We start from the raw sequence: 23,048 nt of genomic DNA, 5'->3' as shown, positions 1-23,048 counted from the left end.
AGTGGTAGGATAGCGCTTACAAAGACAGTGTGAATTATCATATATATATATATTACATTCACCACAATATGAAGAAAGGTTGAGTAGATTAGGATTGTTTTGTTGGAAAGGCGGAGGTTGAGGGGGGACCTGATTGAGGTTTACAAAATTATGAGAGTTATGGACAGGGTGGATAGCAACAAGCATTTTCCAAGATGTAATGAAGTGCAATATAATGAAATTCAATGAACGAATTCAAATGTAATGAAGTCAGTTGTAATGAAGTCAGTTGTAATGAAGTCAGTTGTAATGAAGTCAGTTGTAATGAAGTCAGTTGTAATGAAGTCAGTTGTAATGAAGTCAGTTGTAATGAAGTGCTTTGAGAGGCTGATCATGAAGCGCATCACCTCCATACTCCCGAAACGCCTTGACCCACTTCAATTCGCATACCGTCGCAACCGGTCCACAACAGACGCCATTTCCCTGGCCCTACACTCATCCCTAGAGCATCTCGAAAACAAGGACTCCTACATCAGACTCCTATTTATTGACTACAGTTCCGCCTTCAACACCATAATCCCAGCCAAGCTCATATCAAAGCTCCAAAAGCTAGGACTTGGCTCTCCACTCTGCAACTGGATCCTTGACTTTCTGACCAAGAGACCACAGTCAGTAAGAATGAACACCAACACCTCCTCCACAATAGTCATCAATACCGGTGCCCCGCAAGGCTGCGTACTTAGCCCCCTACTCTACTCCCTGTACACACACGACTGTGTGGCAAAACTTGGTTCCAACTCCATCCACAAGTTTGCTGACGATACATAAGAACATAAGAACATAAGAACTAGGAGCAGGAGTAGGCCATCTGGCCCCTTGAGCCTGCTCTGCCATTCAATTAGATCATGGCTGATCTTTTGTGGACTCAGCTCCACTTTCCGGCCCGAACACCATAACCCTTAATCCCTTTATTCTTCAAAAAACTATCTATCTTTACCTTAAAAACATGTAATGAAGGAGCCTCAACTGCTTCACTGGGCAAGGAATTCCATAGATTCACAACCCTTTGGGTGAAGAAGTTCCTCCTAAACTCAGTCCTAAATCTACTTCCCCTTATTTTGAGGCTATGCCCCCTAGTTCTGCTGTCACCCTCCAGTGGAAACAACCTGCCCGCATCTATCCTATCTATTCCCTTCATAATTTTAAATGTTTCTATAAGATCCCCCCTCATCCTTCTAAATTCCAACGAGTACAGTCCCAGTCTACTCAACCTCTCCTCATAATCCAACCCCTTCAGCTCTGGGATTAACCTAGTGAATCTCCTCTGCACACCCTCCAGCGCCAGTACGTCCTTTCTCAAGTAAGGAGACCAAAACTGAACACAATACTCCAGGTGTGGCCGCACTAACACCTTATACAATTGCAACATAACCTCCCTAGTCTTAAACTCCATCCCTCTAGCAATGAAGGACAAAATTCCATTTGCCTTCTTAATCACCTGTTGCACTTGTAAACCAACCTTCTGTGACTCATGCACTAGCACACCCAAGTCTCTCTGAACAGCGGCATGCTTTAATATTTTATCGTTTAAATAATAATCCCGTTTGCTGTTATTCCTACCAAAATGGATAACCTCACATTTGTCAACATTGTATTCCATCTGCCAGACCCGAGCCCATTCACTTAACCTATCCAAATCCCTCTGCAGACTTCCAGTATCCTCTGCACTTTTCGCTTTACCACTCATCTTAGTGTCATCTGCAAACTTGGACACATTGCTCTTGGTCCCCAACTCCAAATCATTAATGTAAATTGTGAACAATTGTGGGCCCAACACGGATCCCTGAGGGACACCACTAGCTACTGATTGCCAACCAGAGAAACACCCATTTATCCCAACTCTTTGCTTTCTATTAATTAACCAATCCTCTATCCATGCTACTACTTTACCCTTAATGCCATGCATCTTTATCTTATGCAGCAACCTTTTGTGTGGCACCTTGTCAAAGGCTTTCTGGAAATCCAGATATACCACATCCATCGGCTCCCCGTTATCTACTGCACTGGTAATGTCCTCAAAAAATTCCACTAAATTAGTTAGGCATGACCTGCCTTTAACGAACCCATGCTGCGTCTGCCCAATGGGACAATTTCTATCCAGATGCCTCGCAATTTCTTCCTTGATGATAGATTCCAGCATCTTCCCTATTCCCGAAGTTAAACTCACTGGCCTATAATTTCCTGCTTTCTGCCTACCTCCTTTTTTAAACAGTGGCGTCACGTTTGCTAATTTCCAATCCACCGGGACCACCCCAGAGTCTAGTGAATTTCGGTAAATTATCACTAGTGCATCTGCAATTTCCCTAGCCATCTCTTTTAGCACTCTGGGATGCATTCCATCAGGGCCAGGAGACTTGTCTACCTTTAGCCCCATTAGCTTGCCCATCACTCCCTCCTTAGTGATAACAATCCTCTCAAGGTCCTCACCTGTCATAGCCTCATTTCTATCAGTCGCTGGCATGTTATTTGTGTCTTCCACTGTGAAGACCGACCCAAAAAACCTGTTCAGTTCCTCAGCCATTTCCTCATTTCCCATTATTAAAACTCCCTTCTCATCCTCTAAAGGACCAATATTTACCTTAGCCACTCTTTTTTGTCTTATATATTTGTAAAAACTTTTACTGTCTGTTTTTATATTCTGAGCAAGTTTACTCTCATACTCTATCTTACTCTTCTTTATAGCTTTTTTAGTAGCTTTCTGTTGCCCCCTAAAGATTTCCCAGTCCTCTAATCTCCCAGCAATCTTTGCCACTTTATATGCTTTTTCCTTCAATTTGATACTCTCCCTTATTTCCTTAGATATCCACGGTCGATTTTCCCTCTTTCTTCCGTCCTTCCTTTTTGTTGGTATAAACCTTTGCTGAGCACTGTGAAAAATCGCTTGGAAGGTTCTCCACTGTTCCTCAACTGTTCCACCATAAAGTCTTAGCTCCCAGTCTACCTTAGCTAGTTCTTCTCTCATCCCCTTGTAATCTCCTTTGTTTAAACACAAAACACTAGTATTTGATTTTACTTTCTCACCCTCCATCTGTATTTTAAATTCCACCATATTGTGATCGCTCCTTCCGAGAGGATCCCTAACTATGAGATCATGAATCAATCCTGTCTCATTACACAGGACAAGATCTAGGACCGCTTGTTCCCTCGTAGGTTCCATTACATACTGTTCTAGGAAACTATCGCGGATACATTCTATAAACTCCTCCTCACGGTTGCCTTGACCGACCTGGTTAAACCAATCGACATGTAGATTAAAATCCCCCATGATAACTGCTGTACCATTTCTACATGCATCAGTTATTTCTTTGTTTATTGCCTGCCCCACCATCTCGTTACTATTTGGTGGTCGATAGACTACTCCTATCAGTGACTTTTTCGCCTTACTATTCCTGATTTCCACCCAAATGGATTCAACCTTATCCTCCATAGCACCGATGTCATCCCTTACTATTGCCCGGATGTCATCCTTAAATAACAGAGCAACACCACCTCCCTTACCATCCACTCTGTCCTTCCGAATAGTTTGATACGACCATAGTGGGCCGGATCTCGAATAATGACGAGTCAGAACACAGGAGGGAGATAGAGAACCTCGTGGAGTGGTGTAACGACAACAATCTCTCCCTCAATGCCAGCAAAACTAAAGAGCTGGTCATTGACTTCAGGAAGCAAAGTACTGTACACACCCCTGTCAGCATCAACGGGGCCGAGGTGGAGATGGTTAGCAGTTTCAAATTCCTAGGGGTGCAGATCACCAAAAATCTGTCCTGGTCCACTCACGTCGACGCTATCACCAAGAAAGCACAACGGCGCCTATACTTCCTCAGGAAACTAAGGAAATTCGGCATGTCCACATTAACCCTTACCAACTTTTACAGATGCACTAGAGAAAGCATCCTATCGGGCTGCATCACAGCCTGGTATGGCAACTGCTCGGCCCAGGGCCACAAGAAACTTCAGAGAGTCGTGAATACCGCCCAGTCCATCACACAAACCTGTCTCCCATCCATGGACTCCATCTACACCTCCCGCTGCCTAGGGAAAGCGGGCAGCATAATCAAGGATCCCTCCCACCCGGCTTACTCACTTTTCCAACTTCTTCCATCTGGCAGGAGATACAGAAGTCTGAGAACACGGACGAACAGACTCAAAAACAGCTTCTTCCCCACTTTCACCAGACTCCTAAATGACCCTCTTATTGACTGACCTCATTAACACTACACGCTGTATGCTTCATCCAATACCAATGCTTATGTCGTTATATTGTATATCTTGTGTTGCCCTATTATGTATTTTCTTGTATTTTCTTGAATTTTGTTTAATTCCATTTTCTTCCATGTGCTGAATGATCTGTTGAGCTGCTTGCAGAAAAATACTTTTCACTGTACCTCGGTACACGTGACAATAAACAAATCCAATCGAATTCAAGATTGGGCGTGTCAATTACAAGGGGTCACGATTTCAAGTTGAGAGGGGGAAAGTTTAAGGGAGATATGCGTGGAACGTTTTTTACGCAGAGGGTGGTGGGTGCCTGGAATGCTTTGCCAGCAGAGGTGGTAGAGGTGGGCACGATAGCATCATTTAAGATGCATCTAGACAGATATATGAATGGGCGGCAACAGAGGGAAGAGGGAAGGCGACAGCTTTAGATAAAGGATCTGGATCGGTGCAGTCTGGGACGGCCGAAGGGCCTGTTCCTGTGATGTAATTTTCTTTGTTCCCCTGTCTCCCTCTCTCCCAGTGCTGGTACCTCCCCTGTCTACCCCTCTCCCAGTGCTGGTACCTCCCCTGTCTACCCCTCTCTCAGAGCTGGTATCTCCCCTGTCTCCCCCTCTCTCAGTGCTGGTATCTCCCCTGCCTCCCCCTCTCCCAGTGCTGGTATCTCCCCTGTCTCCCCCTCTCCCAGTGCTGGTATCTCCCCTGTCTCCCCCTCTCCCAGTGCTGGTATCTCCCCTGTCTCCCCCTCTCTCAGTGCTGGTACGTCCCCTGTCTCCCCCTCTCCCGGTGCTGGTACCTCCCCTGTCTCCCCCTCTCCCAGTGCTGGTATCTCCCGTGTCTCCCCCTCTCCCTGTGCTGGTACCTCCCCTGTCTCCCCCTCTCCCAGTGCTGGTATCTCCCCTGTCTCCCCCTCTCCCTGTGCTGGTATGTCCCTTCTCTCATAGCTGCAGCTTCTCTTGCTGTTTGATAAGCTTCCCATGTTGTTGACCACAGTGAGGGTCTGGGAATCTCTCTGTTTTCCGAGAAATCATGTTGTAGTTTCACTACTTTCACTTTCGCTCGATCTCTGCCTCCCTCTGCTGGTAGAATGGCACAATATCAGTTTTGGTATTTGCACTGAGGGTCTGGTTTACTCCAGTTTCCTGTTACATTGCCATTCAGTCTGATTGATGCCTATCAACCCCATTTGTCTTAATTCCTTGACCCAGAAATATCTATCACTCTTCATTTTGAAGTATACATACATAGCACAGTGGTTAGCACTGCTGCTTCACAGTGCTAGGGACCCTGGTTCGATTCCCACTTGGGTCACTGTCTGTGTGGAATCTGCACGTTCTCCCCGTGTCTGCGTGGGTTTGCTCCGGGTGCTCCGGTGCTGTTGGGTGAATTGGACATAATGAATTCTCCCTCTGTGTACCCGAACAGGCGCCGGAATGTGGCATCTAGGGGCTTTTCACAGTAACTTCATTGCAGTGTTAATGTGAGCCTGCTTGTCACAATAAGAAAGCTTATAAACAAGAAAATAGAAGCAGGCGGAGGCCTTTCGGCCCTTCGAGCCTGCTGCCCCATTCATTATGATTATGGCTGATCATCAAGTTCAATACCCTGATCTCCCCCCCCCCCCCCATACACTTTGATCCCTTTAGCCCCAAGAGCGAAATCTAAAATCCTTCTTGAAATTACACAACATTTTGGCCTCAACGCCTTTCTGTGGGAGTGAATTCCACAGATTCACCCCTCTCTCTGGGTGAAGACATTTCTCCTACCCTCAGTCCTCAAAGGTTTACCCCTTATCCTCAAACTATGACCCCTAGTTCTGGGCTCCCCCACCATCGGGAACATTCTTTCTGAATCTACCCTGTCTAATCCTGTTAAAATTTTAGAAGTTTCTATGAGATCCCCCCCTCACTCTTCTAAACTCCAATGAATATAATCTTAACCCACTTAGTCTCTCCTCATAGGACAGTCCCACCATCCCAGGATTCAGCCTGGTAAACCTTCGCTGCTCTCCCTCCATAGCAAGAACATCCTTCTTCAGAATGACTCTCAGAACCCACAGCCATTTGGGGAGACAGTTCCAAAATCCCATTCTCCTTTGTGGAAAGATTGTTTTTCCGGATTTCACCCCTAAATATGGATCAAATGTGAAGACTGGACCCCCACCCTCCCAACTGCGCCCCCACCCTCCCAACTGGGCCCCCACCCTCCCAACTGGGCCCCCACCCTCCCAATATCTGTACTTCCCCCACCTGAAGAAATAATTTATAATAATAATCACCTATTGTCACAAGTAGGCTTCAATGAAGTTACTGTGAAAAGCCCCTAGTCGCCACATTCCGACGCCTGTTCGCCTCATAGCGCCCAAGTTGTCACTATTTACCCAATCATTTTAATTTTGTGTCTCCCTCCATTTGATCACCTCTCAACCTGCTGAAGCCAATGGAATACAGATTTAGTCCATACAATCTTGCCTCATCATTTCACTACTTTAACCACAGTTTCATTCTGGTGAATCTGTCCTATACATTGTAGCCATCTGGGATGGCCACTTACAGCAAAAAACATGGACGTTCGCAAAGCCTACATAGTCGCCACATTCTGGCGCCTGTTCGGGGAGGCTGGTACGGGAATCGAACCGTGCTGCTGGCCTGCTTGGTCTGCTTTCAAAGCCAGCGATTTAGCCCTGTGCGAAACCACCAACCGATTAGCATTTTGATGGCCCAGCTCCATATGACAAAGGACAGATACTCAAGTAATCGATACAATCCCAGACATTTTGGCGCCACTCCCTTTACTCAGGAAGACTAAACAACAGGGTCAATGGCCGCTTAGGACATGCCCAGCTATCAAGGCACCCGCCCCTTTATTGGCTCAGATCGAATAGTGATCGAGAACTGCCCAATTAATGGGGTCCAAACCGAAGGACTGCCCAAAAGAGTGCGAAAACCCCCAAGGATAAAGAGAGACACTGCCATGTGTTTGACCTCTTTTGAACCTGGCGCTCCGGCAACGTCTATCTCCAACTGCAGCCCCACCAGAAGCACCCCCGCCTCCCACAATGCACCCACCCCCGCCTCCCACAATGCACCCACCCCCGCCTCCCACAATGCACCCAACCTTCCAGTTTGGATGGGTCCAGCCACAGAAAGTTTCAAGGTTGTCACAGCTTTCATTGGAAGAAGTCAGGCAGTATCTGCATGGCCTTGAGAGAATGGCCGGCAGCACTGCCACCATGTCGTGTTCTGACTCTGAATACAAACACGATGACAATGATTGGTAATACAAACAAAGCATTTTTTATTGCAGAACGACAGGATACCACGAGAGCTTTTGCACACACGTCTCACCTCTACTTCCCGTGATGGTTTATCCAAAACAATTGGCATATTCAGCAGTATATACATCAATGTTTTGAACTACAGGCAGCACAATGCAATGTCACAACACATGCAACTGCGTCCCTGAGAATCCTCAGCCGCCCACCCAGGGAGCAGTTCCTCAGACACCAGCGGGAATCTGCTCCTGGGCCTCTGCACCTACGCACCTGGCTAGTCCCTCCTCCGCTCTGCAATCCTGCAATACAAGGGCACTCTGTATTCATGCACAGAATCCCTACAGGGCAGAAGGAGGCCATTCAGCCCAGCGGGTCTGTACCGACCCTCCGAAAAAGCACCCCACCGAGGTTCAAGCCCCCACCCTATTCCCGTAACCCAGTAACCCCACCTAACCTTTTAGACATTAAGGAGCAATTTAGCACGGCCAATCCACCTAACCTGCACATCTTTGGACTGTGGGAGGAAACCGAAGCACCCGGAGGAAACCCACGCAAACACGGGGAGGATGTGCAGACTCCACTCACACAGTGACCCAAGCCGGAATTGAACCCAGGTCCCTTGCGTGTGAGGCAGCAGTGCTAACCACTGTATCACCATGCCACCCACTGGATACGGTCATATATACATTGAGATTAATACTGGGCTTGTCCACAATGGGTAGTGATAATAATAGATATATCCCCCGACTCCCTTAATAAAAATTGACAAGATCGATCCCAATGGTCTAATCGAAAGAACAATCCCCCGTACTCTTAATCTGTGTCTTTCTAATTTCTCCTAGGTTTGAACCCATCACATCCACAAGACGACATCAAGTGCTTCCTTAGCCCCACTAACTGCTGAGTCCTCAGCCTCCTGAACGGTCTGCCTTGCTGCTGGAAACTGGAAATGGTTCCTGCTCCTCAGGAATCCACCCATTTAATCACAGGCTCGGATGTTGACGGAATTGTCACTCTCGAGATTCAACACCAGTTACATGAGGTGCCGTGTAGACTCTGGGAAAACTGTCTCCAACACAGCGCAAGAGCAGGGATATGAATACCATATCTCTGCTGCCTGGGCACCAGGGGCCAAGGGTGACAGGGAAACACGAACCGCCTTCCAGACACAACGTGGAGGCCAACAGGCCATGCCTTCCCGAGCATTCAAGGCTGGTCCAACATCACAGCCTCGCAGCAAGTCAGCACTCTACAGGACCACCGACTGGTACTGAATCCACCCGCCATGTGTGAGGAAGCCAGGCTTGTGCTGGCTGCACAGGGCCCTCCCCTTAGTGTCTCGCTCACCAACTAACGGGATGAGCTCCAGAACCAACAATTTCCTACTCAGTCGCCTGTATTTATCTCCGTGGGGCAGTCTCATTTCATTGCGCAGGTTATTTAGCTCAGTGGCAGTTCAAGGCCCACTCCTAAGGCCTTGGTCAGAGGGCCCCGGCTGACACTCGGGAGTGCAGTACTAAGGGAATGCTGGGGAGGGCAGTACTGAGGGAATGCTGAGGGAGGGCAGTACTGAGGGAATGCTGGGGGAGGGCAGTACTGAGGGAATGCTGGGGTGGGCAGTACTGAGGGAATGCTGGGGGAGGGCAGTACCAAGGGAAAGCTGGGGGAGGGCAGTACTGAGGGAATGCTGGGGGAGGGCAGTACTGAGGGAATGCTGGGGGAGTGCAGTACTGAGGGAATGCTGGGGGAGGGCAGTACTGAGGGAATGCTGGGGGAGGGCAGTACCAAGGGAATGCTGGGGAGGGCAGTACTGAGGGAATGCTGGGGGAGGGCAGTACTGAGGGAATGCTGGGGAGGGCAGTACTGAGGGAATGCTGGGGAGGGCAGTACTGAGGGAATGCTGGGGGGAGGGCAGTACTGAGGGAATGCTGGGGGAGGGCAGCACTGAGGGAATGCTGGGGGAGGGCAGTACTGAGGGAATGCTGGGGAGGGCAGTACTGAGGGAATGCTGGGGGAGGGCAGTACTGAGGGAATGCTGGGAGAGGGCAGTACTGAGGGAATGCTGGGGGAGGGCAGTACTGAGGGAATGCTGGAGGAGTGCAGTACCAAGGGAATGCTGGGGAGGGCAGTACTGAGGGAATGCTGGGGGTGGGCAGTACTGAGGGAATGCTGGGGAGTGCAGTACCAAGGGAATGCTGGGGAGGGCAGTACTGAGGGAATGCTGGGGGAGTGCAGTACCAAGGGAATGCTGGGGAGGGCAGTACTGAGGGAATGCTGGGGGAGGGCAGTACTGAGGGAATGCTGGGAGAGGGCAGTACTGAGGGAATGCTGGGGGAGGGCAGTACTGAGGGAATGCTGGAGGAGTGCAGTACCAAGGGAATGCTGGGGAGGGCAGTACTGAGGAAATGCTGGGGGTGGGCAGTACTGAGGGAATGCTGGGGGAGGGCAGTACTGAGGGACTGCTGGGGGAGGGCAGCACTGAGGGAATGCTGGGGGAGGGCAGCACTGAGGGAATGCTGGGGGAGGGCAGTACTGAGGGAATGCTGGGGGAGGGCAGTACTGAGGGAATGCTGGGGGAGGGCAGTACTGAGGGAATGCTGGGGAGGGCAGTACTGAGGGAATGCTGGGGGAGGGCAGTACAGTACCAAGGGAATGCTGGGGAGGGCAGTACTGAGGGAATGCTGGGGAGGGCAGTACTGAGGGAATGCTGGGGAGGGCAGTACTGAGGGAATGCCGGGGGAGGGCAGTACTGAGGGAATGCTGGGGGAGGGCAGCACTGAGGGAATGCTGGGGGAGGGCACTACTGAGGGAATGCTGGGGGAGGGCAGTACCAAGGGAATGCTGGGGAGGGCAGTACTGAGGGAATGCTGGGGGAGGGCAGTACTGAGGGAATGCTGGGGGAGGGCAGTACTGAGGGAATGCTGGGGAGGGCAGTACTGAGGGAATGCTGGGGGAGGGCAGTACTGAGGGAATGCTGGGGGAGGGCAGCACTGAGGAAATGCTGGGGAGGGCAGTACCAAGGGAATGCTGGGGGAGGGCAGTACTGAGGGAATGCAGGGGAGGGCAGTACTGAGGGAACGCTGGGGAGGGCAGTACTGAGGGAATGCTGGGGGAGGGCAGTACTGAGGGAATGCTGGGGGAGGGCAGTACCAAGGGAATGCTGGGGGACGGCAGTACTGAGGGAATGCTGGGGGAGGGCAGTACTGAGGGAATGCTGGGGGACGGCAGTACTGAGGGAATGCTGGGGGAGGGCAGTACTGAGGGAATGCAGGGGAGGGCAGTACTGAGGGAATGCTGGGGAGGGCAGTACTGAGGGAATGCTGGGGAGGGCAGTACTGAGGGAATGCTGGGGAGTGCAGTACCAAGGGAATGCTGGGGGAGGGCAGTACTGAGGGAATGCTGGGGGAGGGCAGTACTGAGGGAATGCTGGGGAGGGCAGTACCGAGGGAATGCTGGGGGAGGGCAGTACTGAGGGAATGCTGGGGAGGGCAGTACTGAGGGAATGCTGGGGGAGTGCAGTACTGAGGGAATGCTGGGGAGGGCAGTACTGAGGGAATGCTGGGGGAGGGCAGTACAGTACCAAGGGAATGCTGGGGAGTGCAGTACTGAGGGAATGCTGGGGAGGGCAGTACTGAGGGAATGCCAGGGGAGTGCAGTACTGAGGGAATGCTGGGGGAGTGCAGTACCAAGGGAATGCTGGGGAGGGCAGTACTGAGGGAATGCTGGGAGAGGGCAGTACTGAGGGAATGCTGGGGAGGGCAGTACTGAGGGAATGCTGGGGAGGGCAGTACTGAGGGAATGCTGGGGGAGGGCAGTACTGAGGGAATGCTGGGGGAGGGCAGTACTGAGGGAATGCTGGGGAGGGCAGTACTGAGGGAATGCTGGGGAGGGCAGTACTGAGGGAATGCTGGGGGAGGGCAGTACTGAGGGAATGCTGGGGGAGGGCAGTACTGAGGGAATGCTGGGGAGGGCAGTACTGAGGGAATGCTGGGGGAGGGCAGTACTGAGGGAATGCTGGGGGAGGGCAGTACTGAGGGAATGCTGGGGAGGGCAGTACTGAGGGAATGCTGGGGAGGGCAGTACTGAGGGAATGCTGGGGAGGGCAGTACTGAGGGAATGCTGGGGGAGGGCAGTACTGAGGGAATGCTGGGGGAGGGCAGTACTGAGGGAATGCTGGGGGAGGGCAGAACTGAGGGAATGCTGGGGGAGGGCAGTACTGAGGGAATGCTGGGGGAGGGCAGTACCAAGGGAATGCTGGGGAGGGCAGTACTGAGGGAATGCTGGGGAGGGCAGTACTGAGGGAATGCTGGGGGAGGGCAGTACTGAGGGAATGCTGGGGAGGGCAGTACTGAGGGAATGCTGAGGGAGGGCAGTACTGAGGGAATGCTGGGGGAGGGCAGTACTGAGGGAATGCTGGGGGAGGGCAGTACTGAGGGAATGCTGGGGGAGGGCAGTACTGAGGAAATGCTGGGGAGGGCAGTACTGAGGGAATGCTGGGGGAGGGCAGTACTGAGGGAATGCTGGGGGAGGGCAGCACTGAGGGAATGCCGGGGGAGGGCAGTACTGAGGGAATGCCGGGGGAGGGCAGTACTGAGGGAATGCTGGGGGAGGGCAGTACTGAGGGAATGCTGGGGGAGGGCAGTACTGAGGGAATGCCGGGGGAGGGCAGTACTGAGGGAATGCTGGGGGAGGGCAGTACTGAGGGAATGCTGGGGGAGGGCAGTACCAAGGGAATGCTGGGGGACGGCAGTACTGAGGGAATGCTGGGGGAGGGCAGTACTGAGGGAATGCTGGGGGACGGCAGTACTGAGGGAATGCTGGGGGAGGGCAGTACTGAGGGAATGCAGGGGAGGGCAGTACTGAGGGAATGCTGGGGGAGGGCAGTACTGAGGGAATGCTGGGGAGGGCAGTACTGAGGGAATGCTGGGGAGTGCAGTACCAAGGGAATGCTGGGGGAGGGCAGTACTGAGGGAATGCTGGGGGAGGGCAGTACTGAGGGAATGCTGGGGAGGGCAGTACCGAGGGAATGCTGGGGGAGTGCAGTACTGAGGGAATGCTGGGGGAGGGCAGTACTGAGGGAATGCTGGGGAGGGCAGTACCGAGGGAATGCTGGGGGAGTGCAGTACTGAGGGAATGCTGGGGAGGGCAGTACTGAGGGAATGCTGGGGGAGGGCAGTACTGAGGGAATGCTGGGGGGAGGGCAGTACTGAGGGAATGCTGGGGGAGGGCAGTACTGAGGGAATGCTGGGGAGGGCAGTACTGAGGGAATGCTGGGGGAGGGCAGTACTGAGGGAATGCTGGGGAGGGCAGTACTGAGGGAATGCTGGGGGAGGGCAGTACTGAGGGAATGCTGGGGGAGGGCAGTACTGAGGGAATGCTGGGGGAGTGCAGTACTGAGGGAATGCTGGGGAGGGCAGTACTGAGGGAATGCTGGGGGAGGGCAGTACAGTACCAAGGGAATGCTGGGGAGTGCAGTACTGAGGGAATGCTGGGGAGGGCAGTACTGAGGGAATGCCGGGGGAGTGCAGTACTGAGGGAATGCTGGGGAGGGCAGTACTGAGGGAATGCTGGGGAGGGCAGTACTGAGGGAATGCTGGGGAGTGCAGTACTGAGGGAATGCTGGGGGAGGGCAGTACTGAGGGAATGCTGGGGGAGGGCAGTACTGAGGGAATGCTGGGGAGGGCAGTACTGAGGGAATGCTGGGGGAGGGCAGTACTGAGGGAATGCTGGGGAGGGCAGTACTGAGGGAATGCTGGGGGAGGGCAGTACTGAGGGAATGCTGGGGGAGGGCAGTACTGAGGGAATGCTGGGGGAGGGCAGTACTGAGGGAATGCTGGGGAGGGCAGTACTGAGGGAATGCTGGGGGAGGGCAGTACTGAGGGAATGCTGGGGGAGGGCAGTACTGAGGGAATGCTGGGGAGGGCAGCACTGAGGGAATGCTGAGGGAGGGCAGTCCTGAGGGAATGCTGGGGAGGGCAGTACTGAGGGAATGCTGGGGAGGGCAGTACTGAGGGAATGCTGGGGGAGGGCAGTACTGAGGGAATGCTGGGGAGGGCAGTACTGAGGGAATGCCGTGGGAGGGCAGTACTGAGGGAATGCTGGGGAGGGCAGTACTGAGGGAATGCTGGGGGAGGGCAGTACTGAGGGAATGCTGGGGAGGGCAGTACTGAGGGAATGCCGTGGGAGGGCAGTACTGAGGGAATGCTGGGGAGGGCAGTACTGAGGGAATGCTGGGGAGGGCAGTACTGAGGGAATGCTGGGGGAGGGCAGTACTGAGGGAATGCTGAGGGAGGGCAGTCCTGAGGGAATGCTGGGGAGGGCAATACTGAGGGAATGCTGGGGAGGGCAGTACTGAGGGAATGCTGGGGGAGGGCAGTACTGAGGGAATGCTGGGGGAGGGCAGTACTGAGGGAATGCTGGGGGAGGGCAGTACTGAGGGAATGCTGGGGAGGGCAGTACTGAGGGAATGCTGGGGGAGGGCAGTACTGAGGGAATGCTGGGGGAGGGCAGTACTGAGGGAATGCGGGGGAGGGCAGTACTGAGGGAATGCTGGGGGAGGGCAGTACTGAGGGAATGCTGGGGGAGGGCAGTACTGAGGGAATGCTGGGGAGGGCAGTACTGAGGGAATGCTGGGGGAGGGCAGTACTGAGGGAATGCTGGGGGAGGGCAGTACTGAGGGAATGCTGGGGAGGGCAGTACTGAGGGAATGCTGGGGGAGGGCAGTACTGAGGGAATGCTGGGGGAGGGCAGTACTGAGGGAATGCTGGGGAGGGCAGTACTGAGGGAATGCTGGGGAGGGCAGTACTGAGGGAATGCTGGGGGAGGGCAGTACTGAGGGAATGCTGCACAGTTGGAGGTCTGCACCTTCAGATAGGATCAGAAACTGAGAGACTGAGTCGGGATTTAAACGTATTTGGGAGAACAGATGGGTTCTCCCTGGTGTCCCGCTCAATACACATCCCTCAGTCAACACCATTGAAACATATACTCGGTCATTATGATGTGGGAACAGACTGTGCACAAATTGGAGGCTGCATTTTCTATCTCACAGCAGCGATTACATTTGAAAAAGCTCGTTGTGATTTAAAGATGCTTGGAAATGGCCAGAGGTGTTATGAGAGTTGGCAAATGCTGATAGCAGTGTCACAGTAAACCCAGAAGGCCGGGTGCATGGGTTCAGTGAAGGCAGCTTGGAATTGGTGTATGAGGGCGATCTGGTCAGACACACCGTAAAATGACAGGGTTCCACCAGGACAGTTCAGGCATAAGCCAATCCTCTCAAACCTGCCCACCTGCAGCCGAGTCTCCTGATTGTTGTGCCAGGCCGACACGTTATTGTACCAGAACTCAATGCACCAGGAGAAGTCATTGCGCCCCAAGATGCAGCAATTCTCCGATCCTTTCCTACTGATCCGCTTGTGGGTGATCCCGATCATCGCGTCGCCATCGTTCAGCTCCACCTCCCAGTAAAACTGCCCAGCTCGCAAACTCTCTCGGCACAGCACCTGGGTGCACAGGTCAAACCTCTCGGGGCACTGCTCATAACCCTCAGACTTTGGGAAAATGTTGGTAACCCGCCGGTTTCCATCGCTCAAGCTCAGCTGCCTCTGGATTGTGCTGGGGTCCAAGGTGATCTGACAGCAATCTGCAGGAGAGACAACAGACCATGGCTGCTGAGTGTCTGGGGTACAGGCAGCAATACCTGGGCTTACATGTCAACAACAACAACTGGCATTCATGTAGCACCTTTAATGCAGCGAAACCTCCCAAGAGCAATCATCAAAACAAAAAAAATGACACTGAGCAACGCAGGAAAATATTAGCTCCGGACAAGGAGGAAGGTTTTACAGGATATCTTAACGGAGGTTTGAGGGATAGAGATGTGGAGATGTTTGAAGAAGGAATTCCGGAGTTTACAGAACTCTGAACAAATGAGCGTAAACTAGATTATCTGGTCAATATCAGACTGATGTTGATGGGATCTTGCTTTGTACAAACTGGCTGCCATCTTTTCCTGAGGCCTCGAGTATTTCTTTGCCTCTAAAGCCGTTTGGATGTTCAGTGGGTGTGAAGGGTGCTGTGGAAATGCAGATTTTCTTTCTACTCAAGGGGTGGCACAGTGGTTAGCACTGCTACCTCATGGTGCCAGGGACTGGGGGTTCCATTCTAGCCTTGGGTAACTGTGCAGAGTCTGCATGTTCTCCCTGTGCCTGCACGGGATTCCTCCGGGTGCTCCAGTTTCTTCTCACAGTCCAAAGGTGTGAAGGCTAGGTGGATTGGCCATGATCGATTGCTCCTTCGTGTCCAAAGGCTAGTTGGGGTTACGGGGATAGGGCTGGGAAGTGGGCTTAGATAGGGTGCTCCTTCAGAGGGTCCATGCTGACTCAATGGGCTGAATGGCCTCCTTCGGCATTGTGGGAAGTCAATGATTCTATGACATGGTCCCCAGCAATCTGCGTTGGATTGCGGAGAAGGTGGGGTTTATTAAATGTCTTAATTATAGTTAACTATATAATAATTCTCACAACTAGGCTTCGGTGAAGTTACTGTGAAAAGCCCCTAGTTACCATATTCCGGTGCCTGTTCGGGGAGGCCGGTACGGGGATTAAACCCGTGCTGCTGGCCTTGTTCTGCATTACAAGCCAGCTGTTTAGCCCACTGTGCTAAACCAGCCCCTATATGAGGTATGTAGGAGGTATATACCTGTAGTGTATCACTCCGTAAATAAATCTTTCCCAAATCAAAACTAGTTCTGATTTCATCCTTCACCAACTTGGTATCAGAAAGATAACAGAATTTTCAGGACAAGGTAGAGCTGCTGGGGGCGGGCAAAGCCGGAATCAGTGGAGGATGAAAATTACCTCAGTAGGGTGGGGAAAGCTCTCCTGCTTCACTTGGCCAGGATGGAATCAGTCTGATCAGAGCTCCTTCCAGCTATAACCTTATTTACTGCGATTGGGTTTGATTTGTGAATTTCAATGTCAAAATGGCACTCAAATCCAAGCTGTGTCAGTTGACCCAATCCTTAAACCTGTATGTGATCCCTGCCCCATGCCTGCCTCACCGCCCCTCCCCACCACGCAGCCCCCCCACCTCACCCCCCCCCCCTCCCCACCACGCAGCCCCCCCCCCACCCTCCCCACCACGCAGCCCCCCCCCCACCCTCCCCCCCCTCCCCAGCACGCAACTCCCCCACACCTCACACCCCCCCCCCCCCCCCCCAACAGCCCCCTTTCCTCCCAGTGGTTCAAATGGCAGAGCTGGGCGGAGGTGGTGGCGTGTCCTGAATACAGCAGAGATACATACATGGCTGGCATCATTTTAACCTGGTCCCACTCCTTACCTACCCTCACCTACCCTCTTCCCATGTGCACAGGGTTGAAACCAGGGTTATACATATTCCATCATCAGCAATGTATAAACCAAATAGGGGAATAGGTGCTGGAATTCTGAAATGAAAATGGAAAGTGCTGGAAACGCTCAGCAGTCGAACAACCTCTGTGGAGAGAGCAGAGGAATTCACATTTCTGCTTGAAACGGAAGGTCATTGATTCAACCGTTAACTCCGTCTCTCTCCAGAGCTGCTGCCAGACCTGCTGAGGTTTTCCAGCATTTCCTGACTTTATTACCAACAGGACCAAGTGATGCCTGGATCTCCACAATTTAACTCCAGGCATTTGTTTTACACAGATGGACGTCCAGGCTCCCAGCGGACTCTCAACGGGCCCCTGATCGCACATTTAACCCTCGCCCTGTCCCAGTCCCTCCTCTCCCCTCACTTCTCCCCCACACCCAGTGCCTCCTCTTCCCCCACCCGCCTTCCCCTTCCATGTTGGACCGTCCAAGTGAATTTTCACCCCTCTGCACCCTCTCTCTATCCTCGCTCCCCTCCTTACATCCTGCCTCCTTCCTCTCTACCCCCCACCCCCCCCCCCCCACCCCCCCAATACAGACGTGGCTGCCGATTACTCACAATGCAACAGCTCCTCTCTGTATCTTGCGTCACAGAGTACTGGCTGTTCCTGGGGGACAGCACTGGCTGAGGGCTTCATACATCTCCCCTCATCACCTGTCAACACAATAAAAGATCAATTTGGTACCTCAAGAAGTAGGACACATTACGTCGGGATGTTTAACCATCTCTTTCATAATTAACTGCTCAGAGACCGAGAAAACATTCAGAGACTTGAGGGTGTGTGTCAGGTTTTGAAACTCGGAGTGAATGTCAGTGTTCTTTTTTTTTAAATATAGCATATCACCACAGCCATGTTAGCATCAGAACTGCCAGAACAGGTACAGCACGGGGTTAGATACAGAGTAAAGCCCCCTCTACACTGTCCCCATCAAACACTCCCAGGACAGGTACAGCGCGTGGTTAGATACAGAGTAAAGCCCCCTCTACACTGTCCCCATCAAACACTCCCAGGACAGGTACAGCACGGGGTTAGATACAGAGTAAAGCTCCCTCTACACTGTCCCCATCAAACACTCCCAGGACAGGTACAGCACGGGGTTAGATACAGAGTAAAGCTCCCTCCACACTGTCCCCATCAAACACTCCCAGGTCAGGTACAGCACGGGGTTAGATACAGAGTAAAGCTCCCTCTACACTGTCCCCATCAAACACTCCCAAGACAGGTACAGCACGGGGTTAGATACAGAGTAAAGCTCCCTCTACACTGTCCCCATCAAACACTCCCAGGTCAAGTACAGCAGGGTGTTAGATACAGAGTAAAGCTCCCTCTACACTGTCCCCATCAAACACTCCCAGGACAGGTACAGCACGGGGTTAGATACAGAGTAAAGCTCCCTCTACACTGTCTCCATCAAACACTCCCAGGACAGGTACAGCACTGGGTTAGATACAGAGTAAAGCTCCCTCTACACTGTCCCCATCAAACACTCCCAGGCCAGGGACAGCACGGGGTTAGATACAGAGTAAAGCTCCCTCTACACTGTCTCCATCAAACACTCCCAGGACAGGTACAGCACGGGGTTAGATACAGAGTAAAGCTCCCTCTACACTGTCCCCATCAAACACTCCCAGGACAGGTACAGCACTGGGTTAGATACAGAGTAAAGCTCCCTCTACACTGTCCCCATTGAGGCACCCTCAATTACGACGTGCGAGCGAGGTCGGTAATCAAAAGGCGTTAATCTACAGAGAACAGGACAGCATTCGAGAGAAGTGTGCTCGCCACATGGAGCCTTATCCTCTATACCGTTTCCGGGGGGCATAGCCAGAGGCGGAGTCCCCCAGGGTTCCAAGCCTCTTAAAGGGGCAAGGTATTAAAGGTCAGGTACCGTTTACGGCAGTTATTAATACCTTTCATCACACCCATCAAACACTCCCAGGACAGGGACAGCACAGGGTTAGATACAGAGTAAAGCTCCCTCTACACTGTCCTCATCAAACACTCCCAGTACAGGTACAGCACGGGGTTAGATACAGAGTAAAGCCCCCTCTACACTGTCCTCATCAAACACTCCCAGGACAGGTACAGCGCGTGGTTAGATACAGAGTAAAGCTCCCTGTACACTGTCCCCATCAAACACTCCCAGGGCAGGTACAGCACGGGGTTAGATACAGAGTAAAGCTCCCTCTACACTGTCCCCATAAAACACTCCCAGGACAGGTACAGCACGGGGATAGATACAGAGTAAAGCTCCCTCTACACTGTCCCCATCAAACACTCCCAGGACAGGTACAGCACGGGGTTAGATACAGAGTAAAGCTCCCTCTACACTGTCCCCAACAAACAATCCCAGGACAAGTACAGCACGGGGTTAGATACAGAGTAAAGCTCCCTCTACACTGTCCCCATCAAACACTCCCAGGACAGATACAGCACGGGGTTAGATACAGAGTAAAGCTCCCTCTACACTGTCCCCATCAAACAATCCCAGGACAAGTACAGCACGGGGTTAGATACAGAGTAAAGCTCCCTCTACACTGTCCCCATCAAACACTCCCAGGACAAGTACAGCACGGGGTTAGATACAGAGTAAAGCTCCCTCTACACTGTCCCCATCAAACACTCCCAGGACAGGTACAGCACGGGATTAGATACAGAGTAAAGCTCCCTCTACACTGTACCTGCCAAACACTCCCAGGACAGGTACAGCACGGGGTTATATACAGAGTAAAGCTCCCTCTACACTGTCCCCATCAAACACTCCCAGGACAGGTACAGCACGGGGTTAGATACAGAGTAAAGCTCCCTCTACACTGTCCCCATCAAACACTCCCAGGACAGGTACAGCACGGGGTTAGATACAGGGTAAAGCTCCCTCTACACTGTCCCCATCAAACAATCCCAGGACAGGTACAGCACGGGGTTAGATACAAAGTAAAGCTCCCTCTACACTGTCCCCATCAAACAATCCCAGGACAAGTACAGCACGGGGTTAGATACAGAGTAAAGCTCCCTCTACACTGTCCCCACCAAACACTCCCAGGACAGGTACAGCACGGGGTTAGATACAGAGTAATGCTCCCTCTACACTGTCCCCCATCAGACACTCCCAGGACAGGTACAGCACGGGGTTAGATACAGAGTAAAGCTCCCTCTACACTGTCCCTGCCAAACACTCCCAGGACAGGTACAGCACGGGGTTAGATACAGAGTAAAGCTCTCTCTACACTATCCCCATGAAACACTCCCAGGACAGGTACAGCACGGGGTTAGATACAGAGTAAAACTCCCTCTACACTGTCCCCATCAAACACTCCCAGGACAGGTACAGAACGGGGTTAGATACAGAGTAAAGCTCCCTCTACACTGTCCCCATCAAACAATACCAGGACAAGTACAGCACGGGGTTAGATACAGAGTAAAGCTCCCTCTACACTGTCCCCATCAATCCCAGGACAGGTACAGCATGGGGTTAGATACAGAGTCAAGCTCACTCTACACTGTCCCCATCAAACACTCCCAGGACAGGTACAGCACGGGGTTAGATACAGAGTAAAGCTCCCTCTACACTGTCCCCATCAAACAATCCCAGGACAAGTACAGCACGGGGTTAGATACAGACTAAAGCTCCCTCTACACTGTCCCCATCAGTCCCAGGACAGGTACAGCATGGGGTTAGATACAGAGTAAAGCTCCCTCTACACTGTCCCCATCAAACACTCCCAGGACAGGTACAGAACGGGGTTAGATACAGAGTAAAGCTCCCTCTACACTGTCCCCATCAAACAATCCCAGGACAAGTACAGCACGGGGTTAGATACAGACTAAAGCTCCCTCTACACTGTCCCCATCAAACACTCCCAGAACAGGTACAGAACGGGGTTAGATACAGAGTAAAGCTCCCTCTACACTGTCCCCATCAGTCCCAGGACAGGTACAGCATGGGGTTAGATACAGACAGGGCCGGCTCAAGGCACCGGCAACTCGGGCTGTTGCCCGGGGCGCCATGTGCTTGGGGGCGTCAGAGACTCGGGTCCCGCGCATGCGCAGTTGGGCCGGTGCCAACCAGCGCATGCGCGGTGGCCGCCCGCCCCCAGGGCGGCCCCCCGGCTCGGTCCGCCCCCCCCCCCGCGCCCCCCTCGGGTCCGCCCCCCCGCCCCGTCCTCGGGTCCGCCCACCCCCGCGTCCGCCCACCCCCGCGTCCGCCCCCCCGCGTGTCCGCCCCCCCCTCGGGTCCGCCCCTCCTCGGCCCCGCCCCCACCTCGGGTCCGCCCCTCCTCGGCCCCGCCCCCCCCTCACCCCCCCCCTCGGGTCCGCCCCTCCTCGGCCCCGCCACCCCTCGGCCCCGGCCCTGCCCCCCCCGGCGCCGCCCCCGCCCCCCCCGGCCCCGCCCCCAGCCCCCCCCCCGGCCCCGCCCCCCCCCCAAGGGCACCGAAGTTCAGCTTGCCCGGGGCGCCAGCAACCCTAGAGCCGGCGCTGGATACAGAGTAAAGCTCCCTCTACACTGTCCCCATCAAACACTCCCAGGACAGGTACAGCACAGGGTTAGATACAGAGTAAAGCTCCCTCTACACTGTCCTCATCAAACACTCCCAGGACAGGTACAGCACGGAGTTAGAAAAAGAGTAAAGCTCCCTCTACACTGTCCCCATCAAACACTCCCAGGACAGGTACAGCACGGGGTTAGATACAGAGTAAAGCTCCCTCTACACTGTCCCCATCAAACACTCCCAGGACAGGTACAGCACGGGGCTAGATACAGAGTAAAGCTCCCTCTACACCAGGGGTGGGCAAACATTTCCGTGCAAGGGCCACATTCAGAAATTCACAATTTTAAAGGGCCGCATAGTATATTAAGTAAAGTAATTACTTCACCCGGTTATGATTCTGGGCGCCTCATATAGAACATAGAACAGTACAGCGCAGAACAGGCCCTTCGGCCCTCGACGTTGTGCCGAGCAATGATCACCCTACTCAAGTCAACGTATCCACACTATACCAGTAAGTAACCCAACAGCCCCCCCATTAACCTTAAAAAAATAATTAAAAATTAAAAAAAAAATTTAAAAAAATTTTTTTTTTTTTAATGACTTGGTGGGCCGCATAAAGACCTTTGGCGGGCCGCATGCGGCCCGCGGGCCGTAGTTTGCCCACCCCTGATCTACACTGACCCCATCAAACACTCCCAGGACAGGTACAGCACGGAGTTAGAAACAGAGTAAAGCTCCCTCTACACTGTCCCCATCAAACACTCCCAGGACAGGTACAGCACGGTGTTAGATACAGAGTAAAGCTCCCTCTACACTGTCCCCACCAAACACTCCCAGGACAGGTACAGCACGGGGTTAGATACAGAGTAATGCTCCCTCTACACTGTCCCCCATCAGACACTCCCAGGACAGGTACAGCACGGGGTTAGATACAGAGTAAAGCTCCCTCTACACTGTCCCTGCCAAACACTCCCAGGACAGGTACAGCACGGGGTTAGATACAGAGTAAAGCTCTCTCTACACTATCCCCATGAAACACTCCCAGGGCAGGTACAGCACGGGGTTAGATACAGAGTAAAACTCCCTCTACACTGTCCCCATCAAACACTCCCAGGACAGGTACAGAACGGGGTTAGATACAGAGTAAAGCTCCCTCTACACTGTCCCCATCAAACAATACCAGGACAAGTACAGCACGGGGTTAGATACAGAGTAAAGCTCCCTCTACACTGTCCCCATCAATCCCAGGACAGGTACAGCATGGGGTTAGATACAGAGTCAAGCTCCCTCTACACTGTCCCCATCAAACACTCCCAGGACAGGTACAGCACGGGGTTAGATACAGAGTAAAGCTCCCTCTACACTGTCCCCATCAAACAATCCCAGGACAAGTACAGCACGGGGTTAGATACAGACTAAAGCTCCCTCTACACTGTCCCCATCAGTCCCAGGACAGGTACAGCATGGGGTTAGATACAGAGTAAAGCTCCCTCTACACTGTCCCCATCAAACACTCCCAGGACAGGTACAGAACGGGGTTAGATACAGAGTAAAGCTCCCTCTACACTGTCCCCATCAAACAATCCCAGGACAAGTACAGCACGGGGTTAG

The 23,048-nt window shown here is 52.8% G+C and overlaps 2 protein-coding genes across 2 annotated transcripts in view; both read right to left on the bottom strand.

The window, feature by feature from the left end:
* The window catches only part of LOC119976659 (guanylate-binding protein 1-like), a 460,193-nt gene that overhangs the window by 105,160 nt on the left and 331,985 nt on the right, over nucleotides 1-23,048 (bottom strand). The window lies entirely within an intron of this gene.
* Nucleotides 14,321-23,048, bottom strand: part of LOC119977107 (tripartite motif-containing protein 16-like) — a 67,934-nt gene continuing 59,206 nt past the window's right edge. The window contains exons 2-3 of the mRNA XM_038817713.1: nucleotides 17,505-17,600; nucleotides 14,321-15,176 (exon numbers count right to left, since the gene is read on the bottom strand). Coding sequence (XP_038673641.1) covers nucleotides 14,644-15,176; nucleotides 17,505-17,600 — 629 coding nt within the window. The 3' untranslated portion in view covers nucleotides 14,321-14,643. The remainder of the gene's footprint in view (nucleotides 15,177-17,504; nucleotides 17,601-23,048) is intronic.

Source organism: Scyliorhinus canicula, chromosome 1, assembly GCF_902713615.1.
Source record: "Scyliorhinus canicula chromosome 1, sScyCan1.1, whole genome shotgun sequence".
In the NCBI taxonomy this organism is placed as follows: domain Eukaryota; kingdom Metazoa; phylum Chordata; class Chondrichthyes; order Carcharhiniformes; family Scyliorhinidae; genus Scyliorhinus; species Scyliorhinus canicula.
The sequence above is the reverse complement of the archived record's forward strand: the minus strand, read 5'-3'. Positions and strand labels throughout refer to the sequence as shown.